Source organism: Bos indicus x Bos taurus, chromosome 11 (assembly GCF_003369695.1).
Source record: "Bos indicus x Bos taurus breed Angus x Brahman F1 hybrid chromosome 11, Bos_hybrid_MaternalHap_v2.0, whole genome shotgun sequence".
In the NCBI taxonomy this organism is placed as follows: domain Eukaryota; kingdom Metazoa; phylum Chordata; class Mammalia; order Artiodactyla; family Bovidae; genus Bos; species Bos indicus x Bos taurus.
In genome coordinates this window covers 28,764,156-28,780,055 of record NC_040086.1, presented here as the reverse complement: position 1 = coordinate 28,780,055, position 15,900 = coordinate 28,764,156, and the positions used below count along the sequence as shown (strand labels likewise).

The window sequence follows — 15,900 nt, the reverse complement described above, 5'->3', positions numbered from 1 at the left end:
ACACCACAATTCAAAAGCATCAATTCTTCGGTGCTCAGCCTTCTTCACAGTCCAACTCTCACATCCATACATAACCACAGGAAAAACCATAGCCTTGACTAGATGGACCTTTGTTGGCAAAATAAACAGCATATCAGTTCCTACTAAATGTGATTCTAAACTGCTCAAAAAGTTTGTTTTCTTAAAAGTCAGTAGATTGCTGTATTGGAGAAGGCAGTGGCACCCCGCTCCAGTACTCTTGCCTGGAAAATCCCATGGATGGAGGAGCCTGGTAGACTGCAGTCCATGGGGTTGCTAAGAGTCAGACATGACTGAGCGACTTCACTTTCACTCTTCACTTTCATGCATTGGAGAAGGAAATGGCAACCCACTCCAGTGTTCTTGCCTGGAGAATCCCAGGGTTGGGGGAGCCTGGTGGGCTGCCATCTATGGGGTTGCACAGAGTCAGACACGACTGAAGTGACTTAGCAGCAACAGCAGCAGCAGCAGCTTGCTGTATTTAATTACATAATAAGCTAATGTTTATAGTTGAAAGGTAAAATTTGACTAAATACCTTTTCTAAACTGAAAAATTTTTAATTAGGGAAAGGCAGATTCTTGAATATGTGTTATGCACACAGTAACTGAAGAAAGTTCAGCTTAGCAGTGATAAATGATCATGGTGAAATGAGTGATGTAATACACATACACACACATAGCTGTGTGTGTATATATTTGTGTGTGTGTGTATCTGGTTATATGTACACACAATAAGTTAATAGGCAGTTATTTTCTAGAGAGGGGACAAGCCCTTGGTAACAGGAAATGGTAGTTTTCTGTCTAATCCATTTAGAGTAGAGTGGATGTCTGGAGCAGTGGTTCTCCAAGTGAGGTTCTAAAACCAACAGCATCAGCAGTTTATCAAAATGCAAATTCTCAGGCCTTAGAAACTAGTTTACTAGTTCTTCATATGGTTCCAGTATAAGCTAAATTGAACCACTGGTTGCATAGAAAGTTCCAGAGACTATTGAGGAAAAAGTTAATGATCTAGAAGTGGGTTTTCTTGCAATGGACAGTTTCAGTGTCAAAGGGCATTTAACACTTCTGAATTCTATAGTTAGAGCCACATATCTGCTAGATTGTTTTTTATAGTTTGCATTTCATTAGTAACATTTTTTATAGTCATCATTTTGGTAAGACAGGTTTATATTATTAAATCTGTTTAAATAAAAATGACACAAAATGTGTCCATGCACGTTTAACAGTTCTTAAAAAGTTAATGAAGGTTTCCTTTTTTCTAGGTTGGCTTTGGAAACATTTTCACTTGCGGTTATTTTGTCCACTTTTACTACCATACCTTGTTTATGTTTGTTAGGACCAAACTTCAAAGCCTGGCTAAGAATTTTCAGTAGAAATGGGTAAGTTTTAATTTTATATTCTAGAGATGTTTGAAGTATTAAAAAAACTGACTAGTTAGTATTAAAAAACTAACGAGGTCCTTTTCTATTCGGGGCAACTGTTTCTCAGCCCTGGATGGTTCCCAGAGATGCCTTCCGGGTCCACTGCAGCTGGGGACTGGGACCAGGGGAGGGTTGTGTGCACTCGAGGGGGACCCAAGCAAGCAGAACTATAGGCCTCTCCCTCCACTTCAGCATGAGCAGCTCTGCTTTTCTTTTTTCCCCTGTATGGTAGAATTTCACTTAGTCTTTTGTGGAAAAAGAAAACTGCTACTGAAAGAAAACCTTGGAAACACTCCTTGGGGACAGTTTGTCACTGTGATAAAATTGGTGCCGATAAAATTGCTTCCATACATCTTATTATGTAGAATTGGCATTCATTAGCCAAAAATGTTTAGTGTTAACAACCATAGTTTCTTGTTCACCCTCTTTTGTGGTGAGACATCCAAGTGCAGGTTTTACAGGATTTTATTCCCTTAGTAGCTGTATGTATTTTTAGCATCACTAAGTTAAAATTTTAGTTTCTTAAAAAGCATTGAAATTACTTATATCGGAAATGGTTGAGTCATAACTAAGAAAACTAGAAGTTAGTTGGTACCCATGATTTTGTCCTATTTATCATCCAGCAGCAAAAACTTCTTGAGCCTTTAACTCTGTTTAGAGTTTGTACAGAGTTTGTACAAACAGAGTTTTTGGAGTCTGAATCAGCTGATTCTCTCCCTAAGGGGCTTGGATGTTCGAGGGGCAGGGATGAGAGGAGCAAAAACATAAGACTAAATTTGTGTAAACAGTAAAGTTTTAGGAACTCAGTAGCAGGGGAGATCCCTGAAGAGTGAGCTGTAATGGGGATGATCTATGAAAGACTTAGATCAGGAGTAAGAGATTTGGTGAGACTCGGGAAAGGGGAGACACTGCATGATAGAGGAATGAGTGAAATCATAGAAACTGAAATGAATGTGGTATTTTGTGTGATTTGGAAGAGAACAGCCCAAGTAGAGAGATACTGCTGTGTAGCGAGACTCCATACATTACTGACTTTTTCCTTTGGAAATGCATACTGTTGGTACCCCTTCAGGACCATCTTCTAGTGTTCATAAAGTCTCTAGAAAACAAAAGTGTATCACCGTTTGAATACCTTTTCCTACATCATTACCATATTATTCCAAATAGCATTGATTTCTTTTAGCATTTTAGTTTGAAAATTTTAAACAGTGAAAATCATTTGAAATCTTACTGGTTTGGATTGATGATTTATCCAGCTTTGATTTCTGTTTCTGATGATAGCACCGATGGTGCATTTAGAGTGATATTGTTATCTGATTGGACAGTCAGTTCTACTGTATGATGCATACCTAAAAATCCTTGCATTATACAGAACTAAGCAGTAAACACAGAGCTTGTGAAGAAAATGGGATTGAGGTGCAACACTCAGAAACTTGGTCAGTAACACATCATAAAAGATATTTGGTATTCAGAAGAGCATGTGCCCGCGTGTTCAGTCGTGTCTGACTCTTTGTGACGCTGTGGACTGTAGCCCACCAGGCTCCTCTGTCCATGGGGATTCTCCAGGCAAGAATACTGGAGTGGGTTGCCGTATCATCCTCCAGGGGATCTTCCCAGTCCTGGGATTGAACCTGTGTCTCAAGTAGATATGGGAGGGGTTGCGTCTTGTAAGGAGGGTTGTTAAAAAGTTAAGGCGGATGGTGGAAGGTGTGGCTCAGATATGTGAGGGGAACTGAGACAGCTGGGAGGCAGGTTTTTTTTAAAATAGTATGGAGATATAATTCAGACACCATATATGTCACCTATATAGTGTCCAATTCAGTATTTTTAATGTATTCACAGATATGTGCAACAGATATGTCAGTTTTGAATATTTTCATCACCTAAAAAAGAAACTGTTTCCTTTGGCTATAATTCCCTTATTCCTCTCCCCTAGCCGAAAGCACCCTGGAGAGGGAAATGGCAACCCACTCCAGAATTCTTGCCTGGGAAATTCCATGGACAGAGGAGCCTGGTGGGATATAGCGTGGGTCGCAGAGACTTAGCAACTGAACAAGCCCTAAGCAACCACTAATCTATTTACTGTCTGTAGATTTGCCTGTTTTGGACATTTCATAACAATGGAATCATATAATATGTGATCTTTTGTGACTGGCATTTTCATTTATCATGATGTTTTTGAGGTTTATCCACGTTGTAGCGTGTTGTTAAGTCATGTCTGACTCTTTTGCAACCCCATGGACTCTAGTCTGCCAGGCTGCTCTGTCCAGGGGATTTCCCAGACAAGAATTCTGGAGTGAGTTGCCCTTTTCTTCTCCAGGGTATCTTCCCTTCCCAGGGTTTGAACCCTGTCTCCTGCTTGGCTGGTGATTCTTTACCACTGAGCCTCCTGGGAGGCCAGTTGTAGCGTGTGTTAGTACTGTATTCCTTTCTGTGGTTGAATAATAAGGATGGATATGTACTGCATTTTGTTCATCCATTCGTCAGCTGATAGACATCTGAGTTTTCACTTTTTGCTATTCTGAAAAAGTTGCTGAAGGAGTCTGTGTGCAGATTTTTGTGTGGATATATTTTTAAATATGAAACAGTTTTTTATTTTATGTTTTTAAACTTTACTGAGGAATAATTGATGATATAAAATTATACATATTTAAAGTGATTTGATATACATTGCAGAATGATTTCAAGATCAAGATAAGTAACGCATATGGATAAATGTTTTTATTTTACTTGAGTGTATGCCAAGCAGTGGAGTTGTTGGGTCATATGGTAACTCCACATTTAATCATTTGAACAACCGCCAGACTTTTTCAATGTGGCTGTTCCATTTTACATGTCCATAGCAGTGTGTGAGGGCTCCAATCCCCCTACATCCTCACCAACAGCTGTTAGTATTTGACTTTTTAATTAATGCTATCCTTATGGGTGTGAAGTATTATCTATTTGTGTTTTTTATTTGTATTTCCCTTTTGACTAGTGAGGTCAAGCATCTTTTCCTGTTCCTATTGGCTGTTATATGTTTTCCTTGAAGAAATATCTCTTTAGATCCTTTGCTCATTTTTCAATTGAGTTTTTTATGTTTTTATTGTTAAGTTGTTAGAGTTCTTTATGTATTCTGGATACAAGCCCTTTATCAGATGTATGCTTTGCAAATATTATTTACTCTCTTTCTGTCTGTTGTTTTTTCACTTCCATGATAGTGTTCTTTGAGACACAAAGGTTTTAATTTTGATGAAATCTAATTTTTCTTTGGTTGCTTGTACTTTTAGAGTCATATTTAAGAACACATGGCCAAATCCAAGGTGTTGAAGATTCACTTCTGTGTTTCCTTCTAAGAGCTTTCTAATTTTAATTCTTAAATTTGGGTCTTTGATCCATTTTGTGTTAGTTTTTAGGTATGGTGTGAAGTAAGCGTCTCCCACTTTATTCTTTTGCACGTGGCTTCCAGTCGTGCTAGCATCATTTGTTGAAAGGCCATTTATCCCTCTGAGTGATCTTGGCACCTCTGTTGAAAATCAGTTGATCATAAGCACATGATCCATTTCTGGACTTTCAGCTCTTATTCCATTAATGTATATCCTGCTGCCAGTATAACACTGTCTTGATTAGCTGCTAGATGTTTGAGGAGTGTGCATGTTGTATGTATTCATACGCTGCTCAGCTCAACTAGGTGCAGTTTTTGTGTTCACTCAGTGTTTCTCACAGACAAAGTCACTCCTAGTGTTCTTTAATATATCAATCAAATTGGAATAAATTCAAAATTTCAAAACAAGCATTATAGCAGAACTGACTAAATATGTATAAATTCCTAATATTTTAAAATTAAATAAAGTCAAACTTTAAAACTGAAGGGAAACAGAGTAACCATTCTTAGTTTCTCATAGTAATTTATCATGAACTTATTATATAGACATTTTCTGAGCCTTTTTCTTTTGATAATTTTTTTGAAGTATAGTTGTATTATATGTTACAAGTGTATAGCATAGTGACTCACAATTTTTAAAGGTTTTACACCATTTTCAGTTATTATAAAATATTGGTTGCATTCCCCGTGTTGTACAATATATCCTCGTAGCTTATTTTGTACGTGATAGTTTATACCTCTTAATTCCCTGCCCCTGTATTGCCCCTCCCACCCTGAGAGTTGAGTGAGGTTATGAAATAGTAAGTGCTCAAGAAATGTTTGTCAACTGGATTAACAGTTGTCAGGAGACATTTGTATACTTCATGCTCCCAGTCCTGACTGCCATCTGTCTTAGTACTTTTCTTGGTTTAGGTAACAGACCAAGGAGTGCTAAGCATAGACAACCACAGGGAAGGAAGAATGGTTTTTACAGTATATTTAATGTAAAGTTGATTTGAACTTTGTCGTGGGGAGCTTAAGTCTTCATGCTTCTACCATACATTAGTGATATTTCAGTTTCCTCCTATCACTTCCCTATCACTTCTATCACACTTGAAGGATTTAGTATAAATATGTCACATGTCCAATTTTGAATGAGGTAGGAAATAATCTGATACAGTAACTTGTTTAATGTTAGAGTTAGCCTTAAATGTTCACTTTTATGCAAAAAAATTTAAAAATTCAAAGATCTGGTGATTCTGCACTGTTAGTATGAAATACCTAAGAAAAACAATGACTTGTGTGTTATTTTGAAATTATTTGAATATATTAACATTATTTATATTGAGTTACAACTTTAATTTAAAATAATGTTATAATTTAAGGAGGTTATATAGAACATATGAATAATACTTTTCTTCCTAACCAGTAATCATTTTCAGCAGAAATTAAAGTTCTGATTTGAAGTACTTATGCTATAGTTCTAATTCACTGAAAGTATTTTAAATACCTTAAAGTACTGATTGAAGATTTTAGAACTTTAAATTTTTATCATTCATCCTGTGTTTTAGTATACAAAACATAGTAGAGTATTTTCCTTTTGTTTTGCTTATTTAAAGTAGGCCCTTGTATTATTTTTGAAATATAACTAATTCAGGTGTTGAGTATGAATAGCTTGGAATTGGGCTGAGATCTTGTTCAGTATTGAATCAATATTTTGTACTATTTTAAGTGAAATATCATTATATCCTAATTTTTAGTGTATTTATTTGCATGTTTAACACTGAGTAGATGATAATCAAATAAAGACTGAAGACACCAAAGCTCTGAATTTGAGAACTATGTAAGAGATGCATCCCAAGAGTAAAGGGCCAGTTGGACACTATTCAGATTGAATATGTAATTAAATGACACTGTTTTCACAAGACTTTTTCTTAAAGGCATGTAAAATTATTGTAAATTTTTTTTTTTTTTTAAAGAATGCTATTTTAAAGAGGCTTGAAGATAGAAAAGTCATTTGGTTTCCTAAAAAATTCTAGCGACTTCTTTTTGGTATACTTTATTACTGAATATACTCAATTTGTACTGCTGCTGCTGCTGCTAAGTCACTTCAGTCGTGTCCAACCCTGTGTGACCCCATAGACGGCAGCCCACCAGGCTCCCCCGTCCCTGGGATTCTCCAGGCAAGAACACTGGAGTGGGTTGCCATTTCCTTCTGCAATGCATGAAGGTGAAAAGTGAAAGTGAAGTCGCTCAGTCATGTCTGACTCTTAGGGACCCCATGGACTGCAGCCCACCAGGCTCCGCCGTCCATGGGCTTTTCCAGGAAGAGTACTGGACTAGTTTACTTCCATTTGTTGCTTTGGTGTTGTAATTATTGTGGGGCCTTTTTTTTTTTTCCATTTGTCGACTTCCTTATAAAGGAAAATAATAATTCGACTATCTTCATCCTACATTTTTCATTCAAGTTTGCTTTTTCTTTTATCAGTTTATTTTATGCTTTTATTTGAATGTTTCAGAATCTGATCACTTTTCATGAAATGAAAAAGTTTAATTTCTGAATACGTTCCTGAATCTGTGATTATCTTGCCAAGGTAAAGACAGCCTATAAGCCCTATTTGTATAGTGAAAACAATAGGCCTCTTTTTGCCATCTTTGTGTTGAAATGGACTTTATATTGAAAAAAACCACTGTGGACATTAAAAGTGAAAGGATGGTGAATGACCAATTTTTATATGTATTAAAATTAGGTAATTTAGTCTTAATGTGGGTACAAAAATTTAGTAGCAAAGAGGCATTGGTTTTAATATTTATTCAGTGGGGGAAGGGGAAAGTTTATGTAAGATTTCTGTAAATATCTTTAGCCACTAGGAGGAGTTGTTTAGTGCCTCTTTTTTAGATAGAGATCAACAGTTAAAAAGATCAACTCCATCTAAACAAGCACTGTTGTGGTGACAGCCTGTCTGAGCCATAGTATTTATTGTTAACTATCTCAGATGACTGATACAGTGTCTGGAACATAGATAGTAGGCATTTGAAATGGTTTATTTATTTCAATTAAGATTTGATTAAATGAATTTCAGTGGAGTCAAATAATGTGGACATTTACTTAGAACTCACTGTCACGAAGACTGATCTGTAATATTCAGTCACTTCTAAGTTTGTTTGCAGAATAGTGCACTATGTATTCTATTCTCAATCATATATATATATATAGAACTTAACTATGAAGAAATTAGCCATTAACCATCGAATTCCAATGGCTTTATTATGGAAATTTATAAAATGAAAATAAATCAATGTCAGTGCTGCTATAAATCAGTGACTAGAAAGGAATTTATGCTTTTTGTTTTTTACAAAAGAATATTATAAAAATTCAAATAATAGAAAAATATCAGAAGTTAAAAAGAACAGCTGTTACTAACAGATTTTATATGTTCCAGATTTTATCTATGAAAAAATATATGTAATTTAAAAATAAAACTGGTTATACTAGTCACTGCTTTATAATTTGCTTTACTTCTCACTTATTGGGCTGGTAGGGAAATGGCAGCAACTTCTCTTCTCTCCTTAAATCTTCCTAAACTAATCATTGGGAAAGAATGGGATCACCATGATTTAATTAGCCTAATCATCAGAAATGAGATGAATGTTGGCAACTAATCATCATTATAAGTGTTCCATGTACCATGATTTAACTCATTTCCTATTGAGGGCTATTATCAAATTTTCATGATATAAATAATGTTGTTATGAACATCTTTGTACCATATAATTTTGTATACTTGTACAGTGATTTCTGTATACCAGATTTCTGGAGTAGAATTCCTAGGTCAAAAGAAGTTGATAGACATCACCAAATTAAAATTCTAATTTGAAATATATACACACACAATATATATACTTTATTATTATATACATATATATATATATATACACACATATAGCTTCCCAGGTGGCACAGTGGTAAAGAATTGCCTGCCAGTGCAGGAGACCCAAGTTCAATACCTGGGTTGGAAGACCCCTGGAGTAGGAAGTGGCAACTCACTCCAGTATTCTTGCCTGGAAAAATCCATGGATAGTGGAGGCTGGCAGGCTATAGTCCATGGGGTTGCAAAGAATTGTACACATCATCTGAGCACATCTGACCTTATATCACACAACTGAGCACACACATCATCATCAAAACTCAAACACATGCAGACACCTCAGCAGAGTGCCAGCTTCCCTGAACCCCCATCAGTGCTGTTTATACTCTTTATCAGTCTCCCAGGGCTGCTGCCTACTGGGTTTTACCCAGGAAGCAGACTGTTCTACTATAGTTTCATCTGATTCCTAATGGGATACATAAGCCCTGGTCAAAATTTTTGTTAATTTGTAGAACCACCATTCATTAAATTGCAGCTGAATATTTCTGATTATATTGCAAAGACACCATTTCCCTTGCCTTGGCTCTCTGCCTCCATTCTTTCCTTCTGCCTCATGTCACCGAAAATTTGATAGAAAAGAACATCCAGTCCTCAAAATGCAACTTCAAGACTTAAAAAATTGATGTTGTTAAGATAGAAAGGCGGCTCCAAATAACACATTTGTTTTATCCAAACAAATGGGTAGTTTGGGCAGCCTGACCATATGAAGTATGGGCAAGTTGAAAAGAAATGGTCTGACAATGCCTAAAAACAAACTATAGAAGAAGAAAAAGGCGTGTAGAAGATAAGGAACTCAGCCTGGAAGAAAATACTACCCAAGGAACAAAAACAAAAAAGCTCCACACAGTTTACCACTGAAAAAAATGTTATTAAGGATATTAATGCAATAAAATAAGAGCTCAAAGATGAGATAATTAAAGAAAATGAGGTGGAGAAGGAAATTGAAAAATTAATGAAATAAATTCAGAATCCAGATCATACTATTAGATCATAAATTAGAAACATAGATAAATTAGAAAATCAAGTTGTAGCAGCAGGAAAGGTTTGAGCTAATCAAAATGAATGAAAGCTAATGGGGGTTGGGAAGAATAAAGCAATTAGAGAAGAAATGATAAATATAGAGAACATACAAAGATCACTTAAGACAAGTTCCATTTCCAGTTCTGTCACTCAGTCGTGTCCGACTCTTTGTGACCCCATGAATCACAGCACGCCAGGCCTCCCTGTCCATCATCAACTCCCGGAGTTCACTCAGACTCATGTCCGTCGAGTCGGTGATGCCATCCAGCCATCTCATCCTCTGTCGTCCTCTTCTCCTCCTGCCCCCAATCCCTCCCAGCATCAGGGTCTTTTCGAATGAGTCAACTCTTCGCGTGAGGTGGCCAAAGTATTGGAGTTTCAGCTTTAGCATCATTCCTTCCAAAGAACACCCAGGACTGATCTCCTTTAGGATGGACTGGTTGGATCTCCTTGCAGTCCAAGGGACTCTCAAGAGTCTTCTCCAACACCACAGTTCAAAAGCATCAATTCTTCAGTGCTCAGCTTTCTTCACAGTCCAACTCTCACATCCATACATGACCACAGGAAAAACCATAGCCTTGACTAGACGGACCTTTGTTGGCAAAGTAATGTCTCTGCTTTTTAATATGCTGTCCAGGTTGGTCATAACTTTCCTTCCAAGGAGTAAGCATCTTTGAATTTCATGGCTGCAGTCACCATCTGCAGTGATTTTGGAGCCCAGAAAAATAAAGTCTGACACTGTTTCAGTACCCCTAAAATACAAAGGAAAAAAATAACTCAAAGATATGATAGAAGACAGTTCCCCCAGATGAAGGAATTACTGAGTGCATATATAAGGGGGTTACTATATCAATGAATTGGAGTTCAGAACAGAATATAAATACTGTATAAATATCATAGTTATACAGTTGGTGAAGGGAAGATGGAGAAAGATGCACCCCCAACCACTCCGGCTACCCCCAGATGCTGAGCCTAGTTGCTACAACCTCTTCAGGAAGCCTTAAACAAAATTCTACATACTAAGCAATGAGTCTGTACCTTATGCCTAGTCCTTTTTATCTTCTAGGCCCAGAACACTGACAGCCAGGCTTATACCATCTAGGCAGAATACTGAAATGATTTCTCTCTGAGAAAAATGGTCCCAAAACACCTATAGATACTGACATTTGAGATTTCTCTTAACAGGCAGGGTTCCTACCCAGTTCCTGGAACAGTGAAGCCCATCAGTTGAATCATGCTATTTGTGTACAGTGATCAGCCAGCCAGCTGTTTAGAGTTTCACTTTTTTTGTTGTCTTTTTAAAAAGCACATTATTGAGACATAACTTCAAGCTATAAAACTCACCCATTTAAAGCGTACAGTTCAAGGGGACTTCCCTGGTGGCCCAGTGGTTAAGACTCCACGCTTCCACTGCAGGGGACAGAAGTTCAATCCCTGGTTGGGTAACTAAGATCCCACATAACGGCCAAAAAATAAAGCAATAAAATGTATAACTCAATAGTTTTTTTGTGTAGGTACTGTTTTGTAACTGTCAGTACAATCTAAGAACATTTCATCACCCCAAAAGAAATACCTGTCAACAGTCGTTCTCCATTCCCACCCTTCTCTCCCACCCACCCCCTTACTCTCCATCCCAGGTAAACACTAAAGTACTTTCTGTCTCTATAAATTTGCCTTTTCTGGACATTTCATATATAGTGTTTTACATTTAAGTAGAATGGTAACTGAAGAATCACTAGACATTTGAAGAACACCTCTAAGCTGAAAACCAGAAATGGAAACAACAAGAAAACTCAGTGGAAATAAAAGCAGTGTAAGAACCAGAAGATAACTTTAAAAAATATATATTTTTACATCCATAAATGTGAACAGGAGGTAATCAAAAGGAATATTCAGAGAAGAAAGCTTCTTGGGAATTAAATTCAACAGAAGTAGGGACAAAGTTGAAAAGATCCTTTAGTCAAACAAAAAGGCAAAGATATGGGAAATGAGTTAAAAAGTAAGAAGATTAGCGAATTAATTCATAAGGATAGTATCCCCAGCAAAAGAGTAAGAAAAACAAAATTCTTAAGGGACCTGGGCATCAAACAGCAAGTCTTCAAATGAAAATTTCAAGAACTAAAAACCTGAGAGTCTAAATTAAGAAAGCCCATGTGTATTTCTGGCATAATGGACGAAAAGACCCACTCCAAGACATGTTAATGTGAAATTTTAGATAACAAGAAATAAAGAGATGATTCTAGAGGCTCCCAGAAAGGATGGTGGGAGGGTGGGGTGTAGAGAACATGTTACTTACAGAGAACTGGGAGCCAGATGGCCCTGAACTTCTCAAGCAGGAATCAGAAAACAATGGAGCAAATGCCTTCAACATTCTGAGACAAAATGATTGCCAACAATGATAGTAAAGTCACTGTCAGACTTTAAACATCTCTAAAATCTGTTTTCCCCCTACATTTTCTCAGGAATATGTTAAAGGATGTACTTTAAAAGAAGGGGACGATAGAAGGAAGACGTCTTGAAATTCAGGAAAATGAAGACCCAGGAGCACTGAGAGAGGCAAAGGGAATTCACGAGATGGTGTAGGGCACTCACAGGAACACAGTTGTGCCTCAGGCTTTTTAATTTTAAAAAGATAGGCTACAGATTTCTTCTAATTTTTAATTTAGGTCTTGGTTCCATTTTTTTATGCATTTGTTGTACGTAAGATCATAAACACTCTTCATACATCAAACAAACAAAATAGAGGACAACCTCTTGGATATTTGCCCTTCCCTGGAGAAGGAAATGGCACCCCACTCCAGTATTCTTGCCTGGAGAATCCCATGGACGGAGGAGGTTGGTGGGCTACAGTCCACGGGTCGCAAAGAGTTGGACACGACTGAGCGACTTCACTTTCATTTTCACTTTTTTTGGATATTTGCCTTTATTTTAACAAATATAAGATGACCACAAGTGTGCTTATAACAATGAAAAAAAAAGTGTGATGACATGGATCTTGCCCCTTAGCCCAAGGAACTTGGAGCTCAGATTAGACGTGTACATAGATCTTATTAGACTTAACTCATATTGCTGACTGGATTTAAAACCTTCAGAGACTTCTTTTGACTTAAAAAATTTGACTTTTAAGGCTTTTATAAAATCCTAAGCCTAAATCTACCACAATGAGATACCGCTTCATCACTACTAAGATGACTATAATCAGTAGTAGCAAGTATTAGCAAGAATCTGGAAATTGGAACCCACATACACTACTGATGGGAACATAAAATAGCTCAGCTGCTTTGGACTATAGTCTGGCAGTTCCTCAAAAGGTTAAGCACAGAGTTATCAGCAAGTCTGTTCCTTAGTATATCCCCCAAGAAAAATGTATGTCCACACAAAACTTATACATGAATGTTTATAGTAGCATTAGATGTAATAGCCAAAAAGTCAAAACAACCCAGGTGTCCATCAACTAATGTGTGGAAAAAATAAAATGTGATGTATCTGTATAACAAAATATTATTTGGCAATAAAAGGGAATGACATTTTTACGTGCTACAAAATTGATGAACCTTGGAAACTGTGCTAAGTGAAATAATCCAGTCGCAGAAGACCACACATTGATTTCATTTGCATGAAATGTTCAGAATAGGCAAATCCATGGAGACAGAAAGTGGATTAGTGATCTAGAGGGAAGGGGAAATTGGGAGTGACTGCTAATATAAAGGCTTTTGTTTTGTGGGTGATTGTGCAATTCTGTTAATATACTAAAAACATTGAATTGTGCACTTTAAGTGAATCGTATGGCTGGAAAAGGTTTCTCTGTAGCATTTTTTTTTAAACTGTATTCAATAAAGCCATTATTTTTTTAAAAATCCTACTGTAACCTACTTTTCCAGTGTTGTTACCCATTCTTCCACTTGGGCTCAACCAATTTTACTTACGTTCTTTTAACCTACAGTATATCTCTTTCTCCATTTCTTCAAGACCAAATACTGCTCATTCTTCCAAATTCAGCTGAACTTCCTTTCATAAAAAAAGAAAAAAGTAAAACTCTTCTTAGCAGAAAGTAAACTCTGCTCTCAATTTTGTATCTCTCGGCAAATCACTTTACACATTGCAATACCAAGAAGTGTGTGTTTTGGTGAAAGGCAGTCAACATTTCTCAGCAACATAAAGTAAAAAATTACCTTAGACAAACCTTTAAATTGCCTGAATCGTACAATTCTGTCTTTACATTCAACTCACCAGTTTTTTCACCTCTTAAGACTGGAATAGATCTCTGTTCTGTTGAATGTTAGTTGAAGAAATTGACTTTTATTTTTAAGTGTTACACAAAATAGAAAAGAACAATTAAGCCCAACAAATAACACAGATTTGGATGTATGGGGATTGCCTCCAATCTTCTTCCAGCCCCAGTTTTCAATAGAAACAGGCTGAAGCTCTTAACTCGTGTAGGTGAGGGAAAGGCAGTACTGAGATGGGTAGGTGATGGGATGTTGCTTTATGGACTGACTTGTCATTCTGGATGGTTTCAATTCAGTGTACATTTTGTGTATAGTCATTAGCCTGTTTCTAAAGCAGTCATCTAACAAAGCAAATGTTTCCCCCCTTTACCACACTAACGGAAGAAACTGCTTTTCATAAACTTCGGAATAACTAAACACTGCATTTGAAACAATTGAATATTTGGACTCCAGTTACTGCATTTTTGGGGAGTGGTTTACTCCACTGTAATGAGATTCTTATTCCACCCAGTTAAGTGATCCCATTAGGGGCAGACTGAAGCCAAGATTTTCTAAGAGACAGATAGAATTATGTCTCTCCACCTTTACACTGTAAGATGTGCACTTAATAAATAAGAATGGTAGGCCAAAGCAGTGGGTCTTTTGTGATGTTTTGTTCTCATTCTCTACTCCTTCCCCACCAAATAGAGTTGATTTTCTTAAATGAAATGTGCCATAAGGGACTAGTTGAATAAATGATGCTTCCTTGGGACAATGGAATACTAGTGAAACTGTTAACAGGGGAAGATACACAGCAAAACCGTGTTTATGACATGGTACATTTGAGTTTTGTTTTGAAGGGTTTATACATACATGTGTGCATATAAGTAGATGTGCATGTATCATTCTAAACAAAATTGTGTTGTTTTGTGTGTATACAGTATTTCTGGAAGGATATGTACTTAGTTGGTAATAGGCATTTCTGGGAAAAGGAACCAAAGTTGATAATAAGGGTGAGAGGAGGACTTAGCATTCATTGCAAATACTCTTTTGTATTATTTGACTTTCAGTATGTGTATATGTTACTTTTCCAGCTGAAAACCACTTATATCTTCTTGTCAATTAATTGTTAATGATTCATAGCAAATATTTATGTGTCAATTTGAGATGCTTATTTGAAATGAACAGAACATGTATGTATGTATGGTGTTAATACATGCTTTTTGTTTGATTTCCCAGCAGCTGAGATCTGTTCCGCCAATGATTTATATATTTGTGTTTTACAGAGTTACGTCCATTTGGGAGAACAGTCTTCAGATCACTACAATTTCTAGTTTTGTAGGAATATGGCTTGGAGCCTTTCCTATTCCACTGGATTGGGGAAGACCATGGCAGGTTGGTTTCAATTCCTTAAAGCAGCAAAGTAAATGTTTGTACAGTGAGGGTAAAACTGATGACGCCAACGAGTGTATATATAAATTGTTTCATTGTTCAGTTAAGTAGGGATGTCGGTTCCCTCTGTCACTGTAATCTGGGGGACTTATTGGGGCCTCAGTGCTACAGGTATCCAGATTAGCCTGTTTCTGTCTTCCAGCACTGTTTAACATAGAGCAAAGTTGATTTTGAAATAAGTGTTTGTGAAATTAGAGGAAACTTATAAATATCAGATTTTTCATTTTCTATCACAATAGGGTATGGCTATTAAGCTAGGTGAAGCACCGTAAGTATTCTTTTATCTGCATTTTACAGATGAGAAAACTGATACCTAGAGGACATATGATATTTCCAAGGTCACTGAGCTAGTGATGAATACATCTTTGTCGTAATTTTTAATGGCTTTGTAGTAAATCATTAGATAGTTATTCTAAAATTTAACAAATTCGCTATTGATCATTTAAGTTATTGCTAATAATAATTTTTACTATTATACTGTTATAAACGTTATGATAAAGATCTTTTAA

General features: G+C 36.6%; 1 protein-coding gene across 3 annotated transcripts in view; it reads left to right on the top strand.

Annotated features, from left to right (window-relative positions):
* PIGF (phosphatidylinositol glycan anchor biosynthesis class F) overlaps positions 1 to 15,900 on the top strand; it is a 31,630-nt gene that overhangs the window by 4,710 nt on the left and 11,020 nt on the right. For all 3 annotated transcript variants that reach the window (XM_027555177.1, XM_027555179.1, XM_027555180.1), the window contains exons 4-5: positions 1,281 to 1,397; positions 15,226 to 15,334. In XM_027555177.1, coding sequence (XP_027410978.1) covers positions 1,281 to 1,397; positions 15,226 to 15,334 — 226 coding nt within the window. The remainder of the gene's footprint in view (positions 1 to 1,280; positions 1,398 to 15,225; positions 15,335 to 15,900) is intronic.